The sequence below is a fragment of the Nerophis lumbriciformis genome, linkage group LG20, assembly GCF_033978685.3.
Source record: "Nerophis lumbriciformis linkage group LG20, RoL_Nlum_v2.1, whole genome shotgun sequence".
In the NCBI taxonomy this organism is placed as follows: Eukaryota; Metazoa; Chordata; class Actinopteri; order Syngnathiformes; family Syngnathidae; genus Nerophis; species Nerophis lumbriciformis.
Genome location: NC_084567.2, coordinates 40,316,334 through 40,333,463, shown reverse-complemented (window position 1 = coordinate 40,333,463; position 17,130 = coordinate 40,316,334). Strand labels below are relative to the sequence as shown.

The 17,130-nt window shown below is 32.4% G+C and overlaps 1 protein-coding gene across 7 annotated transcripts in view; it reads right to left on the bottom strand.

Annotated features, from left to right (window-relative positions):
- The window catches only part of grin1a (glutamate receptor, ionotropic, N-methyl D-aspartate 1a), a 179,563-nt gene extending 163,137 nt beyond the window's left edge, over nt 1-16,426 (bottom strand). For 2 of the 7 annotated variants that reach the window (XM_061980881.2, XM_061980882.2), the window contains exon 1: nt 15,748-16,424. In XM_061980881.2, the coding sequence (XP_061836865.2) occupies nt 15,748-15,996 (249 nt within the window). In that variant the 5' untranslated portion in view covers nt 15,997-16,424. Of the gene's footprint in view, nt 1-15,747 lie in introns of all 7 variants that reach the window. The other 5 variants (XM_061980878.2, XM_061980883.2, XM_061980884.2 and 2 more) reach the window with 5 other exon arrangements.
- Between the last annotated feature and the right edge of the window lie 704 nt (nt 16,427-17,130).

The window sequence follows — 17,130 nt, the reverse complement described above, 5'->3', positions numbered from 1 at the left end:
TGGGACACTTAGGACTAAAACTGGACAAAAGTATTGGAACACTTGACTACAACTTGACATAAGTATTGGGACACTTCGGATTACCACTGGACAAAAGTATTGGGACACTTAGGACTAAAACTGGACAAAAGTATTGGGACACTTAGGACTAAAACTGGACAAAAGTATTGGGACACTTGACTACAACTTGACATAAGTATTGGGACACTTCGGATTACCACTGGACAAAAGTATTGGGACACTTTGGACTAAAACTGGACAAAAGTATTGGGACACTTAGGACTAAAACTGGACAAAAGTATTGGAACACTTACGACGAATACTGGACAAAGGTATTGGGACACTTCGCACTAAAAGTAGACTAAAGTATTGGGACACTTAGGACTACCACTGGACACAAGTATTGGGACACTTACACTGGACAAAAGTATTGGGACACTTGGGACTAAAACTTGACAAAAGTATTGGGACACTTAGGACTAGCACCTGCCAAATACGCGGGCCCGACCAATGCTGCTTGCAGCTTTAATTCATATTATTATGTACTTTTTTTGATGTCATTGCCTGAACTAAATGAAGAAAAGCAATGCATGAAAAAGAGCACGTCCCCAGAATGCCAACAACACGGCCGCGACTATCATGGCGCGCATGCACCGCCGCAAGTGAGGCTGCATATAATAGTCAATGACATTTTGCCCATTTTCACTCCTCGCTGCTTTTCATTGCACTTGAGTGGATCTGCAGCTGTGTGTCCTGAAATGTACACTCGCCCCTTTCATCCGCGACATGACACTAAAACCAAAGCCTATTTTTGGACGTCTGCTTGTCGTTCTGTTTCAAAATCAGCTGATTTGCGGTTTGTACATTTTGGAGTCCGTGCCAAAAGTTCAGTTCAGTTCAGTTTCAGTTTATTTGCAACATGCATGCGATACAATATCATGCATCACATGTTTTTACTTGTTTCATTACAGCACGTCCGAATAGGAGTAGGAAGAAGCTGAGTTTATTTAATCCTACTCCTTTTCATACCATAGCAATTGTATCCCAGTTCCTTGTTCTCTGTAACAGAACAGTGATAAATAAATAATATACCAGGTTTAGATTCACAATTTAGACTTAACATTTAGATTTAACATTTGGGTTTAGATTTAACATTTAGATTTAACATTTGGGTTTAGATTTAACATCTAGATTTAACATTTAGATTTAACATTTAGGTTTAACATTTAGGTTTAGATTTAACATTTTGGTCTAGATTCAACATTTAACGCTCACATTTAGATTTAGATTCAACATTTAGATATACATCTAAGCTTCACATTTTGTTTTTAGATTTAGATTCAATATTTACATTTAGATTTCTCATTTAGGTTTAGATTTAACATTTAGGTTTAGATTTAACATTTAGATATAAGATTAGATGTAATATTTAGATTTAGATTGAATATTTATGTTTAGATTTAACATTTATATTGAGATTTAACATTTACATTGAAGACTTAAGTTTAGATATAAAATTTAAATTGAAGTTTTAAGTTTAGATACAACATTTAGATGGGCGACTTAAGTTTAGATATAACATTTAGATGTATTTTTAAGATTGAAATATAGATTTAGATTTAACATTGAGATATGCATCTAAGATTTACATTTAGTTTTTTGATTTAGATTCAATATTTACATTTAGATTTCTCATTTAGGTTTCGATTTAACATTTGGGTTTAGATTTAACATTTAGATATAAGACTTACATTTAGATTTAGTTTTTAGATTTAGATTCAATATTTAGATTTAGATTAAATATTTATGTTTAGATTTAAGATTGAGATTCAACATTTAGATTTAACATTTAGGTTTAACATTTAGGTTGAGATTTAACATTTTGGTCTTGATTCAACATTTAACGCTCACATTTAGATTTAGATTTAACATTTAGATATACATCTAAGCTTCACATTTAGTTTTTAGATTTAGATTCAATATTTGCCTTTAGATTTCTCATTTAGGTTTAGATTTAACATTTAGGTTTTGATTTAACATTTAGATATGAGATTTAGATATAAGATTAGATTTGATATTAAGATTTAGATTGGATATTTATGTTTAGATTTAACATTTAGATTAAGATTTAACATTTTCATTGAAGACTTAAGTTTAGATATAACATTTAAATTGAAGATGTAAGTTTAGATACAACATTTAGATGGAAGACTTAAGTTTAGATATAACATTTAGATGTATTTTTAACATTAAGATTTAACATTTAGATTTAACATTTAGGTTTAACATTTAGGTTTAGATTTAACATTTTGGTCTTGATTCAACATTTAACGCACACATTTAGATTTAGATTTAACATTTAGATATACATCTAAGCTTCACGTTTAGTTTTTAGATTTAGATTCAATATTTACCTTTAGATTTCTCATTTAGGTTTATATTTAACATTTAGGTTTTGATTTAACATTTAGATATAAGATTTAGATATAAGATTATATTTAATATTTAGATTTAGATTGAATATTTATGTTTAGATTCAACATTTAGATTGAGATTTAACATTTACATTGAAGACTTAAGTTTAAATATACAATTTAAATTGAAGTTTTAAGTTTAGATGCAACATTTAGATGGACGACTTAAGTTTAGATATAACATTTAGATGTATTTCTAAGATTGAAATATAGATTTAGATTTAACATTGAGATATACATCTAAGATTTACATTTACTTTTGTAATTTAGATTCAATATTTACATTTAGATTTCTCATTTAGGTTTAGATTGAACATTTAGGTTTTGATTTAACATTTAGATTTAAGATTTAGATATAAGATTAGATGTAATATTTAGATTTAGATTTAATATTTATGTTTAGATTCAACATTTAGATTGAGATTTAACATTTACATTGAAGACTTAAGTTTAGATATACAATTTAAATTGACGATGTAAGTTTAGATACAACATTTAGATGGAAGACTTAAGTTTAGATATAACATTTAGATGTATTTTTAAGATTGAAATATAGATTTAGATTTAACATTGAGATATGCATCTAAGATTTACATTTAGTTTTCTGATTTAGATTCAATATTTACATTTAGATTTCTCATTTAGGTTTCGATTTAACATTTGGGTTTAGATTTAACATTTAGATATAAGATTTACATTTAGATTTAGTTTTTAGATTTAGATTCAATATTTAGATTTAGATTAAATATTTATGTTTAGATTTAAGATTGAGATTTAACATTTAGATTTAACATTTAGGTTTAACATTTAGGTTGAGATTTAACATTTTGGTCTTGATTCAACATTTAACGCTCACATTTGGATTTAGATTTAACATTTAGATATACATCTAAGCTTCACATTTAGTTTTTAGATTTAGATTCAATATTTGCCTTTAAATTTCTCATTTAGGTTTAGATTTAACATTTAGGTTTTGATTTAACATTTAGATATAAGATTTAGATATAAGATTAGATTTAATATTAAGATTTAGATTGGATATTTATGTTTAGATTTAACCTTTAGATTAAGATTTAACATTTATATTGAAGACTTAAGTTTAGATATAACATTTAAATTGAAGATGTAAGTTTAGATACAACATTTAGATTGAAGACTTAAGTTTAGATATAACATTTAGATGTATTTTTAACATTTAGATTTAACATTTAGATTTAACATTTAGGTTTAACATTTAGGTTTAGATTTAACATTTTGGTCTTGATTCAACATTTAACGCTCACATTTAGATTTAGATTTAACATTTAGATATACATCTAAGCTTCACATTTAGTTTTTAGATTTAGATTCAATATTTACATTTAGATTTCTCATTTAGGTTTAGATTTAACATTTAGGTTTTGATTTAACATTTAGATATAAGATTTAGATATAAGATTAGATTTAATATTAAGATTTAGATTTAATATTTATGTTTAGATTTAACATTTAGATTAAGATTTAACATTTACATTGAAGACTTAAGTTTAGATATAACATTTAAATTGAAGATGTAAGTTTAGATACAACATTTAGATGGAAGACTTAAGTTTAGATATAAAATTTAGATGTATTTTTAACATTTAGATTTAACATTTAGGTTTAACATTTAGGTTTAGATTTAACATTTTGGTCTTGATTCAACATTTAACGCTCACATTTAGATTTAGATTTAACATTTAGATATACATCTAAGCTTTACATTTAGTTTTTTGATTTAGATTCAATATTTACATTTAGATTTCTCATTTAGGTTTCGATTTAACATTTGGGTTTAGATTTAACATTTAGATATAAGATTTACATTTAGATTTAGTTTTTAGATTTAGATTCAATATTTAGATTTAGATTAAATATTTATGTTTAGATTTAAGATTGAGATTTAACATTTAGATTTAACATTTAGGTTCAACATTTATCAATCAATCAATCTTTATTTATATAGCCCTAAATCACAAGTGTCTCAAAGGGCTGCACAAGCCACAACGACATCCTCGGTACAAAGCCCACATAGGTTTAGATTTAACATTTTGGTCTTGATTCAACATTTAACGCTCACATTTAGATTTAGATTCAACATTTATATATACATCTAAGCTTCACATTTAGTTTTTAGATTTAGATTCAATATTTACCTTTAGATTTCTCATTTAGGTTTAGATTGAACATTTAGGTTTTGATTTAACATTTAGATATAAGATTTAGATACAAGATTAGATTTAATATTAAGATTTAGATTGAATATTTATGTTTAGATTTAACATTTAGATTAAGATTTAACATTTACAGTGAAGACTTAAGTTTAGATATAACATTTAAATTGAAGATGTAAGTTTAGATACAACATTTAGATGGAAGACGTAAGTTTAGATATAACATTTAGATGTATTTTTAACATTTAGATTTAACATTTAGATTTAACATTTAGGTTTAACATTTAGGTTTAGATTTAACATTTTGGTCTTGATTCAACATTTAACGCTCACATTTAGATTTAGATTTAACATTTAGATATACATCTAAGCTTCACATTTAGTTTTTAGATTTAGATTCAATATTTACCTTTAGATTTCTCATTTAGGTTTAGATTTAACATTTAGGTTTTGATTTAACATTTAGATATAAGATTTAGATATAAGATTTAGATATAAGATTAGATTTAATATTAAGATTTAGATTGGATATTTATGTTTAGATTTAACATTTAGATTAAGATTTAACATTTACATTGAAGACTTAAGTTTAGATATAACATTTAAATTGAAGATGTAAGTTTAGATACAACATTTAGATGGAAGACGTAAGTTTGGATATAACATTTAGATGTATTTTTAACATTAAGATTTAACATTTAGATTTAACATTTAGATTTAACATTTAGGTTTAACATTTGGGTTTAGATTGAACATTTTGGTCTTGATTCAACATTTAACGCTCACATTTAGATTTAGATTTAACATTTAGTTTTACATCGAAGCTTCACATTTAGTTTTTAGATTTAGATTCAATATTTACATTTAGATTTCTCATTTAGGTTTGGATTTAACATTCAGGATTTGATTTAACATTTAGATTTAACATTTAGATATAAGATTAGATGTAATATTTAGATTTAGATTGAATATTTATGTTTATATTTAACATTTAGATTGAGATTTAACATTTACTTTGAAGACTTAAGTTTAGATATACAATTTAAATTGAAGATTTAAGTTTAGATATAACATTTAGATGTATTTTTAAGATTGAAATTTAGATTTAGATTTAACATTGAGATATACATCTAAGATTTACATTTTTTTTTTTTTATTTAGATTCAATATTTACATTAAGATTTCTCATTTAGGTTTGGATTTCACATTTAGGTTTAGATTTAACATTTAGATATAAGATTTACATTTAGATTTAGTTTTTAGATTTAGATTAAATATTTAGATTTAGATTAAATATTTATGTTTAGATTTAAGATTGAGATTTAACATTTAGATTTAACATTTAGGTTTAGATTTAACATTTTGGTCTTGATTCAACATTTAACGCTCACATTTAGATTTAGATTCAACATTTAGATATACATCTAAGCTTCACATTTAGTTTTTAGATTTAGATTCAATATTTACCTTTAGATTTCTCATTTAGGTTTAGATTTAACATTTAGGTATACGATTTAGATATAAGATTAGATTTAATATTAAGATTTAGATTGAATATTTATGTTTAGATTTAACATTTAGATTAAGATTTAACATTTACATTGAAGACTTAAGTTTAGATATAACATTTAAATTGAAGATGTAAGTTTAGATACAACATTTAGATGGAAGACTTAAGTTTAGATATAACATTTAGATGTATTTTTAACATTTAGATTTAACATTTAGATTTAACATTTAGGTTTAACATTTAGGTTTAGATTTAACATTTTGGTCTTGATTCAACATTTAACGCTCACATTTAGATTTAGATTCAACATTTAGATATACATCTAAGCTTCACATTTAGTTTTTAGATTTAGATTCAATATTTACATTTAGATTTCTCATTTAGGTTTAGATTTAACATTTAGGTTTTGATTCAACATTTAGATATAAAATTTAGATATAAGATTAGATTTAATATTTAGATTTAGATTGGATATTTATGTTTAGATTTAACATTCAGATTGAGATGTAACATTTACATTGAAGACTTAAGTTTAGATATAAAATTTAAATTGAAGTTTTAAGTTTAGATACAACATTTAGATGGGCGACTTAAGTTTAGATATAACATTTAGATGTATTTTTAAGATTGAAATATAGATTTAGATTTAACATTGAGATATGCATCTAAGATTTACATTTAGTTTTCTGATTTAGATTCAATATTTACATTTAGATTTCTCATTTAGGTTTAGATTTAACATTTAGGTTTAGATTTAACATTTAGGTTTTGATTTAACATTTAGATGTATACTATTTACATTTAGATTTAGTTTTTAGATTTAGATTCAATATTTAGATTTAGATTGAATATTTATGTTTGGATTTAAGATTGAGATTTAACATTTAGATTGAAGACTTAAGTTTAGATATAACATTTAGATGTATTTTCAATAAAAACATTTAGATTTAAATTTAGCATTTGGATGTAATTAGTATGTATTTAGCATCAACATTTAATTTAAACATAAATGTGAAGAAAATGACTTAAATGTGAGAAAAATGAGTTGAATGTGAGAAATATATCTGCTAGAAAAGTGCGACTGAACTTTTACGTTCGGAAGCCCGTACCCTTTAGGTTAAAAAAAAATATGTTCTTGTTTTTTTGTTTAAAAAATGTAACTGAAAAATTCCCGAACTATAAACCATTATTTTTTCCCACGCTTTGAACCCTGTGTTCTATATCATGTATTGTTCAAGCACAGACAGTAAACAAATATTAAATACATAAATAATATTTATCTTTATCATTAGGTTTCAAGATGTTTATCGTAATTATTGTTCTGTGTACTTTGTGAACACTTTGAACAGTTTCTTAAACTGGATCATATTGCTGATTTATTAGATTTCTTTGATTCATCCATTTAATCCCACATACTGATATACTAAAGGTTTTAAATGTTGTACGCGCATACAAATGTTTTAAATGAGATTTTCTTCTAAGGTTATATTTCTCCTGTGTTGTTGTAATGGTAGAACACATTTAAGTCCAACCAGAACCGACAGTCCTCGGGCGCCTGAAATACTTTCAGGGGGCAACGAAGCTTGAGGCTGTATTAACTAGAAAAGCACTCAGAGCGCAGAACTCTGTCAGGTCTTGTCTCCTTACAATAAAATATGTAATCACTTCTTCCTCATCCCATTTCTTTCTTTTTTTATTTTGGTGCCGTAAAACAAACTTTATTTTCAAATAAGAAAATGCGTTTACCATAAACAATGTAGTATGAAGGGAGCATATTTAACATGAATTAGTAGAGTCATTTTAGCTCTGAAAATCTGTTCCGGACTATTCAAATCATGGCATTAAAACTAAAAAAATAAGACAACTTTATCGTATTTTTCGGACTATAAGTCATACTTGCTAACCCTCCCGGATTTTCCGGGAGACTCCCGAAATTCAGCGCCTCTCCCAAAAACCTCCCGGGACAAATTTTCTCACGAAAATCTCCCGAAATTCAGGCGGAGCTGGAGGCCACGCCCCCTCCAGCTCCATGCGGACCTGAGTGACGTGTTGACAGCCTGTTCACAACATTGCCGTAAACAGCAATGTTGTGACACTTTTAAACAGGACAATACTGCCATCTACTGTACATGCATATGTGACCCACCCATAATGTGTCACATTTTTGTGTTGATTTATTTATTTTATTTTGTGGTTTGAATTCGTTTTTGGAGCTGTCATTACACATTTATCAGTATTCACATTGGTCAGTAGGGGGCAGTAGGGCGTTTCTTCCCAATTGAATGCTATCACCTGCAGACCGGAAGTGTCTTGTCATTCTGATGAGCGCGACCAGTCTGTGAACAATTGAAACGTCCTGTGGGCTTTTTCCTCCTGTATAACAGGTTAGTTTTGGTGAATCAACTCACTGAATAATATCCATGTGATCTTTATAAGTTTAAGTACACATTCTGAATGAATCCAGTGCACAGCTGCAGTAATCAATACAAAAAGGCGACGTGAGTGCGCAATGTTTATATAGGAACTTCTGATCCTAATTCAGACTCCCAAATTAGAGCTCCCATTTTCTTATTGATTTTATAATGTATATTTGTATAATGTGTGTGTTCTGAAGTAGTGACAGAGAATAGAACAAGGATGGACAATTCAACCCTTAACTCAACAATGACTAGATGAGTGTTATGTGTGTGTATGTGTAAATAAATGAACACTGAAATTCAAGTATTTCTTTTATTTATTTATATATATATATATATATATATATATATATATATATATATATATATATATATATGTATATATATATATATATATATATATATATATATATATATATATATATATATGTATATATATATATATATATATATATATATAGCTAGAATTCACTGAAAGTCAAGTATTTCTTATATATATATATCTTCACCACGCCCCCAACCAGCATGCTTTCCAATGACTTAAAAAAAAAGATGCTTTTCATTGACTAACACAATGGTTCTTAACCTTGTTGGAGGTAGCGAACCCCACCAGTTTCATATGTGCATTCACCGAACCCTTCTTTAGTGAAAAATAAAATGTTTTTTTTTTTCAAATTGAAGACAAAGTTATATGTTTTTGAAACACGTTAGTATGGGGAACATATTCTAAGTAACAAAGACTTAATTTAGAGTTATTTGGACACTAGGGGAACATATTCTAAGTAACAAAGACTTAATTTAGAGTTATTTGGACACTGGGGGAACATATTCTAAGTGACAAAGACTTAATTTAGAGTTATTTGGACACTAGGGGAACATATTCTAAGTAACAGACTTAATTTAGAGTTATTTGGACACTAGGGGAACATATTCTAAGTAACAAAGACTTAATTTAGAGTTTTTTGGACACTAGGGGAACATATTCTAAGTAACAGACTTAATTTAGAGTTTTTTGGACACTAGGGGAACAGATTCTTAGTAACAAAGACTTAATTTAGAGTTTTTTGGACACTAGGGGAACATATTCCAAGTAACAGACTTAATTTAGAGTTATTTGGACACTAGGGGAACAAATTCTAAGTAACAAAGACTTAATTTAGAGTTTTTTGGACACTAGGGGAACATATTCCAAGTAACAGACTTAATTTAGAGTTATTTGGACACTAGGGGAACACATTACTTGACCCACTTCCTGGGAAACTTATCAAGGAGCTTTTTGTATTATTAGGTCCATCAGTGCTAAATATTATAAACTTATCACTTTCCTCTGGCACTGTTCCCCTAGCATTCAAGAAAGCGGTTATTCATCCTCTGCTCAAAAGACCTAACCTTGATCCTGACCTCATGGTAAACTACCGACCGGTGTCCCACCTTCCCTTTATTTCGAAAATCCTCGAAAAAATTGTCGCACAGCAGCTAAATGAACACTTAGTGTCTAACAATCTCTGTGAACCTTTTCAATCCGGTTTCAGGGCAAATCACTCTACGGAGACAGCCCTCGCAAAAATGACTAATGATCTACTGCTAACGATGGATTCTGATTCGTCATCTATGTTGCTGCTTCTTGATCTTAGCGCTGCTTTCGATACCGTCGATCATAATATTTTATTAGAGCGTATCAAAACACGTATTGGTATGTCAGACTTAGCTTTGTCGTGGTTTAACTCTTATCTTACTGACAGGATGCAATGCGTCTCCCATAATAATGTGACCTCGGACTATGTTAAGGTAACGTGCGGAGTTCCTCAGGGTTCGGTTCTTGGCCCTGCACTCTTTAGTATTTACATGCTGCCGCTAGGCGACATCATACGCAAATACGGTGTTAGCTTTCATTGTTATGCTGATGACACCCAACTCTACATGCCCCTAAAGCTGACCAACACGCCGGATTGTAGTCAGCTGGAGGCGTGTCTTAATGAAATTAAACATTGGATGTCCGCTAACTTCTTGCAACTCAACGCCAAGAAAACGGAAATGCTGATTATCGGTCCTGCTAAACACCGACATTTATTTAATAATACCACCTTAACATTTGACAACCAAACAATTACACAAGGCGAATCAGTAAAGAATCTGGGTATTATCTTCGACCCAACTCTCTCGTTTGAATCACACATTAAGAGTGTTACTAAAACGGCCTTCTTTCATCTCCGTAATATCGCTAAAATTCGTTCTATTTTATCCACTAGCGACGCTGAGATCATTATTCATGCGTTCGTTACGTCTCGTCTCGACTACTGTAACGTATTATTTTCGGGTCTCCCTATGTCTAGCATTAAAAAATTACAGTTGGTACAAAATGCGGCTGCTAGACTTTTGACAAGAACAAGAAAGTTTGATCATATTACGCCTATACTGTATATACCTTTATATACATATATACATATATATATACCTATACTGGCTCACCTGCACTGGCTTCCTGTGCACTTAAGAAGTGACTTTAAGGTTTTACTACTTACGTATAAAATACTACACGGTCTAGCTCCGTCCTATCTTGTCGATTGCATTGTACCATATGTCCCGGCAAGAAATCTGCGTTCAAAGAACTCCGGCTTATTAGTGATTCCCAGAGCCCAAAAAAAGTCTGCGGGCTATAGAGCGTTTTCTATTGGGGCTCCAGTACTATGGAATGCCCTCCCGGTAACAATTAGAGATGCTACCTCAGTAGAAGCATTTAAGTCCCATCTTAAAACTCATTTGTATACTCTAGCCTTTAAATAGCCCCCCTGTTAGACCAGTTGATCTGCCGTTTCTTTTCTTTTCTCCTCTGCTCCCCTTTTCCTTGAGGGGGGGGGGCACAGGTCCGGTGGCCATGGATGAAGTGCTGGCTGTCCAGAGTCGGGACCCGGGGTGGACCGCTCGCCTGTGCATCGGCTGGGAACATCTCTGCGCTGCTGACCCGTCTCCGCTCGGGATGGTGTCCTGCTGGCCCCACTATGGACTGGACTCTTACTATTATGTTGGATCCACTATGGACTGGACTCTCACAATATTATGTCAGACCCACTCGACATCCATTGCTTTCGGTCTCCCCTAGAGGGGGGGGGTTACCCACATATAAGGTCCTCTCCAAGGTTTCTCATAGTCATTCACATCGACGTCCCACTGGAGTGAGTTTTTCCTTGCCCGTATGTGGGCTTTGTACCGAGGATGTCGTTGTGGCTTGTGCAGCCCTTTGAGACACTTGTGATTTAGGGCTATATAAATAAAGATTGATTGATTGATTGATTGATTCTAAGTAACAGACTTAATTTAGAGTTATTTGGACACTAGGGGAACATATTTTAAGTAACAAATACTTAATTTAGAGTTATTTGGACACTAGGGGAACATATTCTAAGTAACAAAGACTTAATTTAGAGTTTTTTGGACACTAGGGGAACATATTCTAAGTAACAAAGACTTAATTTAGAGTTTTTTGGACACTAGGGGAACATATTCTAAGTAACAGACTTAATTTAGAGTTTTTTGGACACTAGGGGAACATATTCTAAGTAACAAAGACTTAATTTAGAGTTATTTGGACACTAGGGGAACATATTCTAAGTAACAAAGACTTAATTTAGAGTTTTCTGGACACTAGGGGAACATATTGTAAGTAACATAGACTTAATTTAGAGTTATTTGGACACTAGGGGAACATATTGTAAGTAACAAAGACTTAATTTAGAGTTTTCTGGACACTAGAGGAACATATTCTAAGTAACAAAGACTTAATTTAGAGTTATTTGGATACTAGGGGAAAATATTCTAAGTGACAAAGACTTAATTTAGAGTTTTTTGGACACTAGGGGAACATATTCTAAGTAACAAAGACTTAATTTAGAGTTATTTGGACACTAGGAACATATTCTAAGTAACAAAGACTTAATTTAGAGTTTTTTGGACACTGGGGGAACATATTCTAAGTAACAAAGACTTAATTTAGAGTTATATGGACACTAGGGGAACATATTCTAAGTAACAAAGACTTAATTTAGAGTTATTTGGACACTAGGGGAAAATATTCTAAGTGACAAAGACTTAATTTAGAGTTTTTTGGACACTAAGGGAACATATTCTAAGTAACAAAGACTAAATTTAGAGTTATTTGGACACTAGGGGAACATATTCTAAGTAACAAAGACTTAATTTAGAGTTATTTGGACACTAGGGGAACATATTCTAGGTAACAAAGACTTAATTTAGAGTTTTCTGGACACTAGGGGAACATATTGTAAGTAACAAAGACTTAATTTAGAGTTATTTGGACACTAGGGGAACATATTGTAAGTAACAAAGACTTAATTTAGAGTTATTTGGACACTAGGGGAACATATTCTAAGTAACAAAGACTTAATTTAGAGTTATTTGGACACTGCGGGAAAATATTGTAAGTAACAAAGACTTAATTTAGAGTTATTTGGACACTAGGGAAACATATTCTAAGTAACAAAGACTTAATTTAGAGTTTTTTGGACATTAGGGGAACATATTCTAAGTAACAGACTTGATTTAGAGTTTTTTGGACACTAGGGGAACATATTCTAAGTAACAAAGACTTAATTTAGAGTTTTTTGGACACTAGGGGAACATGTTCTAAGTAACAAAGACTTAATTTAGAGATTTTTATTTGCACACACTCTGCATTTCAGTGCCGGATTTTGCTAAAGTGACCGCCTGGCCGAGCTGTGAAGTTAACGGTCAAATCCTGCTGTGGTTTCACTGCGATAGCGAAGAGCCTCGGTGGACTGTTCCGGAACAGCGGGAGATTACCAAGGGCGAGTGGGTCTATCGCGGCCGAACGGAACATTTTGTCAACGAGCACATACAGGTAAGTGTCTGGGCTGTTATTGCACAAACCTGCTTAGGCCCAAAGTCCTCTCAGACTTGACCGGCAGGAGGCCACACGGGGAAGACCCAGGACACGTTGGGAAAACTATGTCTCCCGGCGAGCTTGGAGTGTTTTAAGTCTTGTCTTAAGACCCACTTTTATTCTTTGGCTTTTAACACTACGTGAGTTGTGTGGTCCTCTGTGATTTTTTTTATTTTTTATAAATTTTGATTTCTATTTACCGATTTAATAGTTTTTTCCCTTTAAAATAGTTTTTAATCATATATCTATATTGTTTTTATATTGTTTTTATATTTATTTATTTTTTGTTTTTATTCTGTCATTGGTGGAGCTAAGGATAATATTGAATATTGTTTTTAATATTGTTTTCAATCTTGTTGTGCAGCACTTTGGAAACATTTTTGTTGTTTAAATGCAGAGGTGGGTAGAGTAGCCAGCAATTGTACTCAAGTAAGAGTACTGTTACTTTAGAGATTTATTACTCAAGTAAAAGTAAGGAGTAGTCACCCAAATATTTACTTGAGTAAAAGTAAAAAGTATGTTGTGAAAAAACTACTCAAGTACTGAGTAACTGATGAGTAACATACACACACATATCATATATATATATATATATATATATATATATATATATATATATATATATATATATATATATATATATATATATATATATATATATATATATATGTATTTATATATATATGTATATATATATATATATATATATATGTATATATATATATATATATTTATATACACATAAATTGATATATACAGTATATCATTTATATTTAGTTTGCCGTTTTTGTTTACATGTTAAAGGTGTTTTAATGAATATACATGCATGTTTAACACATATAGATTCCTTTCTTTCATGAAGACAAGAATATAAGTTGGTGTATTACCTGATTCTGATGACTTGCATTGATTGTAATCAGACAGTAGTGCTGATACATCCACGTTTTCAAATGGAGGAGAAGAAAAGTTCCTCCTTTCTGTCTAATACCACATGAAAGTGGTTGGTTTTTGGCATCTTATTTGTCCAGCTTCCATATTCGTTTTCACACACTTTACAAGAAATACATTGGCGGCAAATTCCGTAGCTTGCTAGCTTGTTTGCGCTGGCTTTCGGAGACTCTTATTTTGTAAGTGCAGGCGCGATGGAGCGGCACTTTTATTGTGAAGACAGGAACTGTGCAGTCAGTCTTTAGGCTTGTGACGGGATGTACGGTTGAAATAAAAACGTGTCTTTTTTCCTTCACACTTTTGATTGATTGATTGAAACTTTTATTAGTAGATTGCACAGTACAGTACATATTCCGTACAATTGACCACTAAATGGTAACACCCCAATAAGTTTTTCAACTTGTTTAAGTCAGGTCATGTGACCGCCTGGCTCTGTTTGATTGGTCCAACGTCACCAGTGACTGCATTTGATTGGTGGAACGGAGTCAAACGTCACCAGTGACTGCATTTTATTGGTGGAACGGAGTGAAACGTCACCAGTAACGCAGGCACTTTGAAGGTCTGTCTGACAGACCAAAACAAACAAAGCGTGCATTAACAGATCGATAGAAATTAGTAGCGAGTAGCGAGCTGAATGTAGATAAAAGTAGCGGAGTAAAAGTAGCGTTTCTTCTCTATAAATATACTCAAGTAAAAGTAAAAGAAAGTTGCATTAAAACTACTCTTAGAAGTACAATTTATCCCAAAAGTTACTCAAGTAGATGTAACGGAGTAAATGTAGCGCGTTACTACCCACCTCTGTTTAAATGTGCTATATAAATAAAGTGGATTGGATTGGATTGGAACGCCTCGGGACCCCCCGGGAAGAGCTGGACGAAATGGCCTGGGGAGAGGGAAGTCTGGGCTTCTCTGCTTAGGCTGCTGCCCCCGCGACCGGACCTCGGATAAGCGGAAGAAGATGGATGGTTTGCAAAAAAAGTATTTTTTCCTGCCAATTAGGTGAAATTAGGTGAAATTGCATAATTCCCCACGGCACACCAGACAATATCTCACGGTACACTCGTGTGCCGCGGCACAGTGGTTGAAAAAGGCCGCATTTTGCCCAAATCTGGTTTAAAATCTTCAATGTTTGGATTGAGAGTAAAAAAAGCCGCCCACACAAGCTGCGTGCAGCTATATGCAGAGTTGAGTGATGCTGACGTAACCATGGCAACAGAGTGAGGAAAGACACGTGACACGGACATGCAGGAAATATTTCCTAAATTCCAACCTTGTTGGAGTTTTTTACCTGACTGGAGATGAGGTCCTCGCACACCGACAGAGCCATCTGGATGGCGTTGGGCTTGTGCGTAACGGAGATGGCCGTCAGCTTGAACTTGTCCCGGCCGTAGACCTGGTTGGCCTGGGTGACGGCGTCTTTGAACACCTGCTCGTACCTCTTCTGGCTGAGGACGGCGCCGATGTTGACGATCTTGGGCTCGCAGCCGGCCCGCGCGCACGAGCAGGAGAGCAGCACAGCCAGCATTAGGAGCCGCATCTTGTCCAGCAGCAAACGCAAGCTCGCCGCCCGGTCACTCCGCCGCCTCCTCTCCGCGGTGCTCGGGAGGCTTCTGGGCAGCAGCGCGGCTCGGCAGACACGACGCGTGTGGGCGTTGTGGAAGATGGAGGCACACGCGAAAGGGAGGGTGGGGGGTGGGGGTGGTGGAAGAAAGAGCCGGGGAACCGCTGAGAAAAGCTGCGGGTTTATGTGCAATGCGGAGGAATGAGCGCCGCCGTCGTCATCTTGCACCTTCTTCCTGCGGGGAACATCTCCGTCTCTCCACGCGGCGTCTCCTGCAGTCCGCGGCCGCTTGCCGGTGCTCTCACGCCCGGGGATTCCTTGAAGGTCGCTGCGGGCTTTGAGAGGCTGCTGTCCTTGGTGCTGACAGCTGTGCACGCGCGCTTCGGTGTTCCTGCGCGCTCCCGCCGTATGAACTATACCCACTCTATTGCCTTGCTGCCAATGACGGAACTGGCACAGGAGTCGGCAACCCAAAAACGTTGACAGAGCCATAATGGACCAAAAAATACAAATATGTCTGGAGCCGTAAAAAAATGAAAAGCTGTGTATAAGTGTTATAATGAAGGCAACACATGATGTAAGTGTCTATATCAGCTATAATAACCTACTATCAAAATGACTTCAAAAGTCTTATATAAGTGTTATAATGAAGGCAACGCATGACGTAAGTGTCTATATTAGCTATAATAGCCTACTATCAAAATGACTTTAAAAGTCTTATATAAGTGTTATAATGAAGGCAACACATGATGTAAGTGTCTATATTAGCTATAATAGCCTACAATCAAAATGACTTTAAAAGTCTCATATAAGTGTTATAATGAAGGAAACCCGTGACGTAAGTGTCTATATCACCCATAGTAGCCTACTATCAAAATGACTTCAAAGGTCTTATATAAGTGTTATAATGAAGGCAACACATGATGTAAGTGTCTATATTAGCTATAATAGCCTACTATCAAAATGACTTGAAAAGCCGTAAATAAGTGTTATAATGAAGACAACGCATAACAAAAGTGTCTATATTAGCTATAATAGCCTACTATCAAAATGACTTTAAAAGCCGTATATGAGTGTTATAATGAAGACAACACATTATGTAAGTGTCTA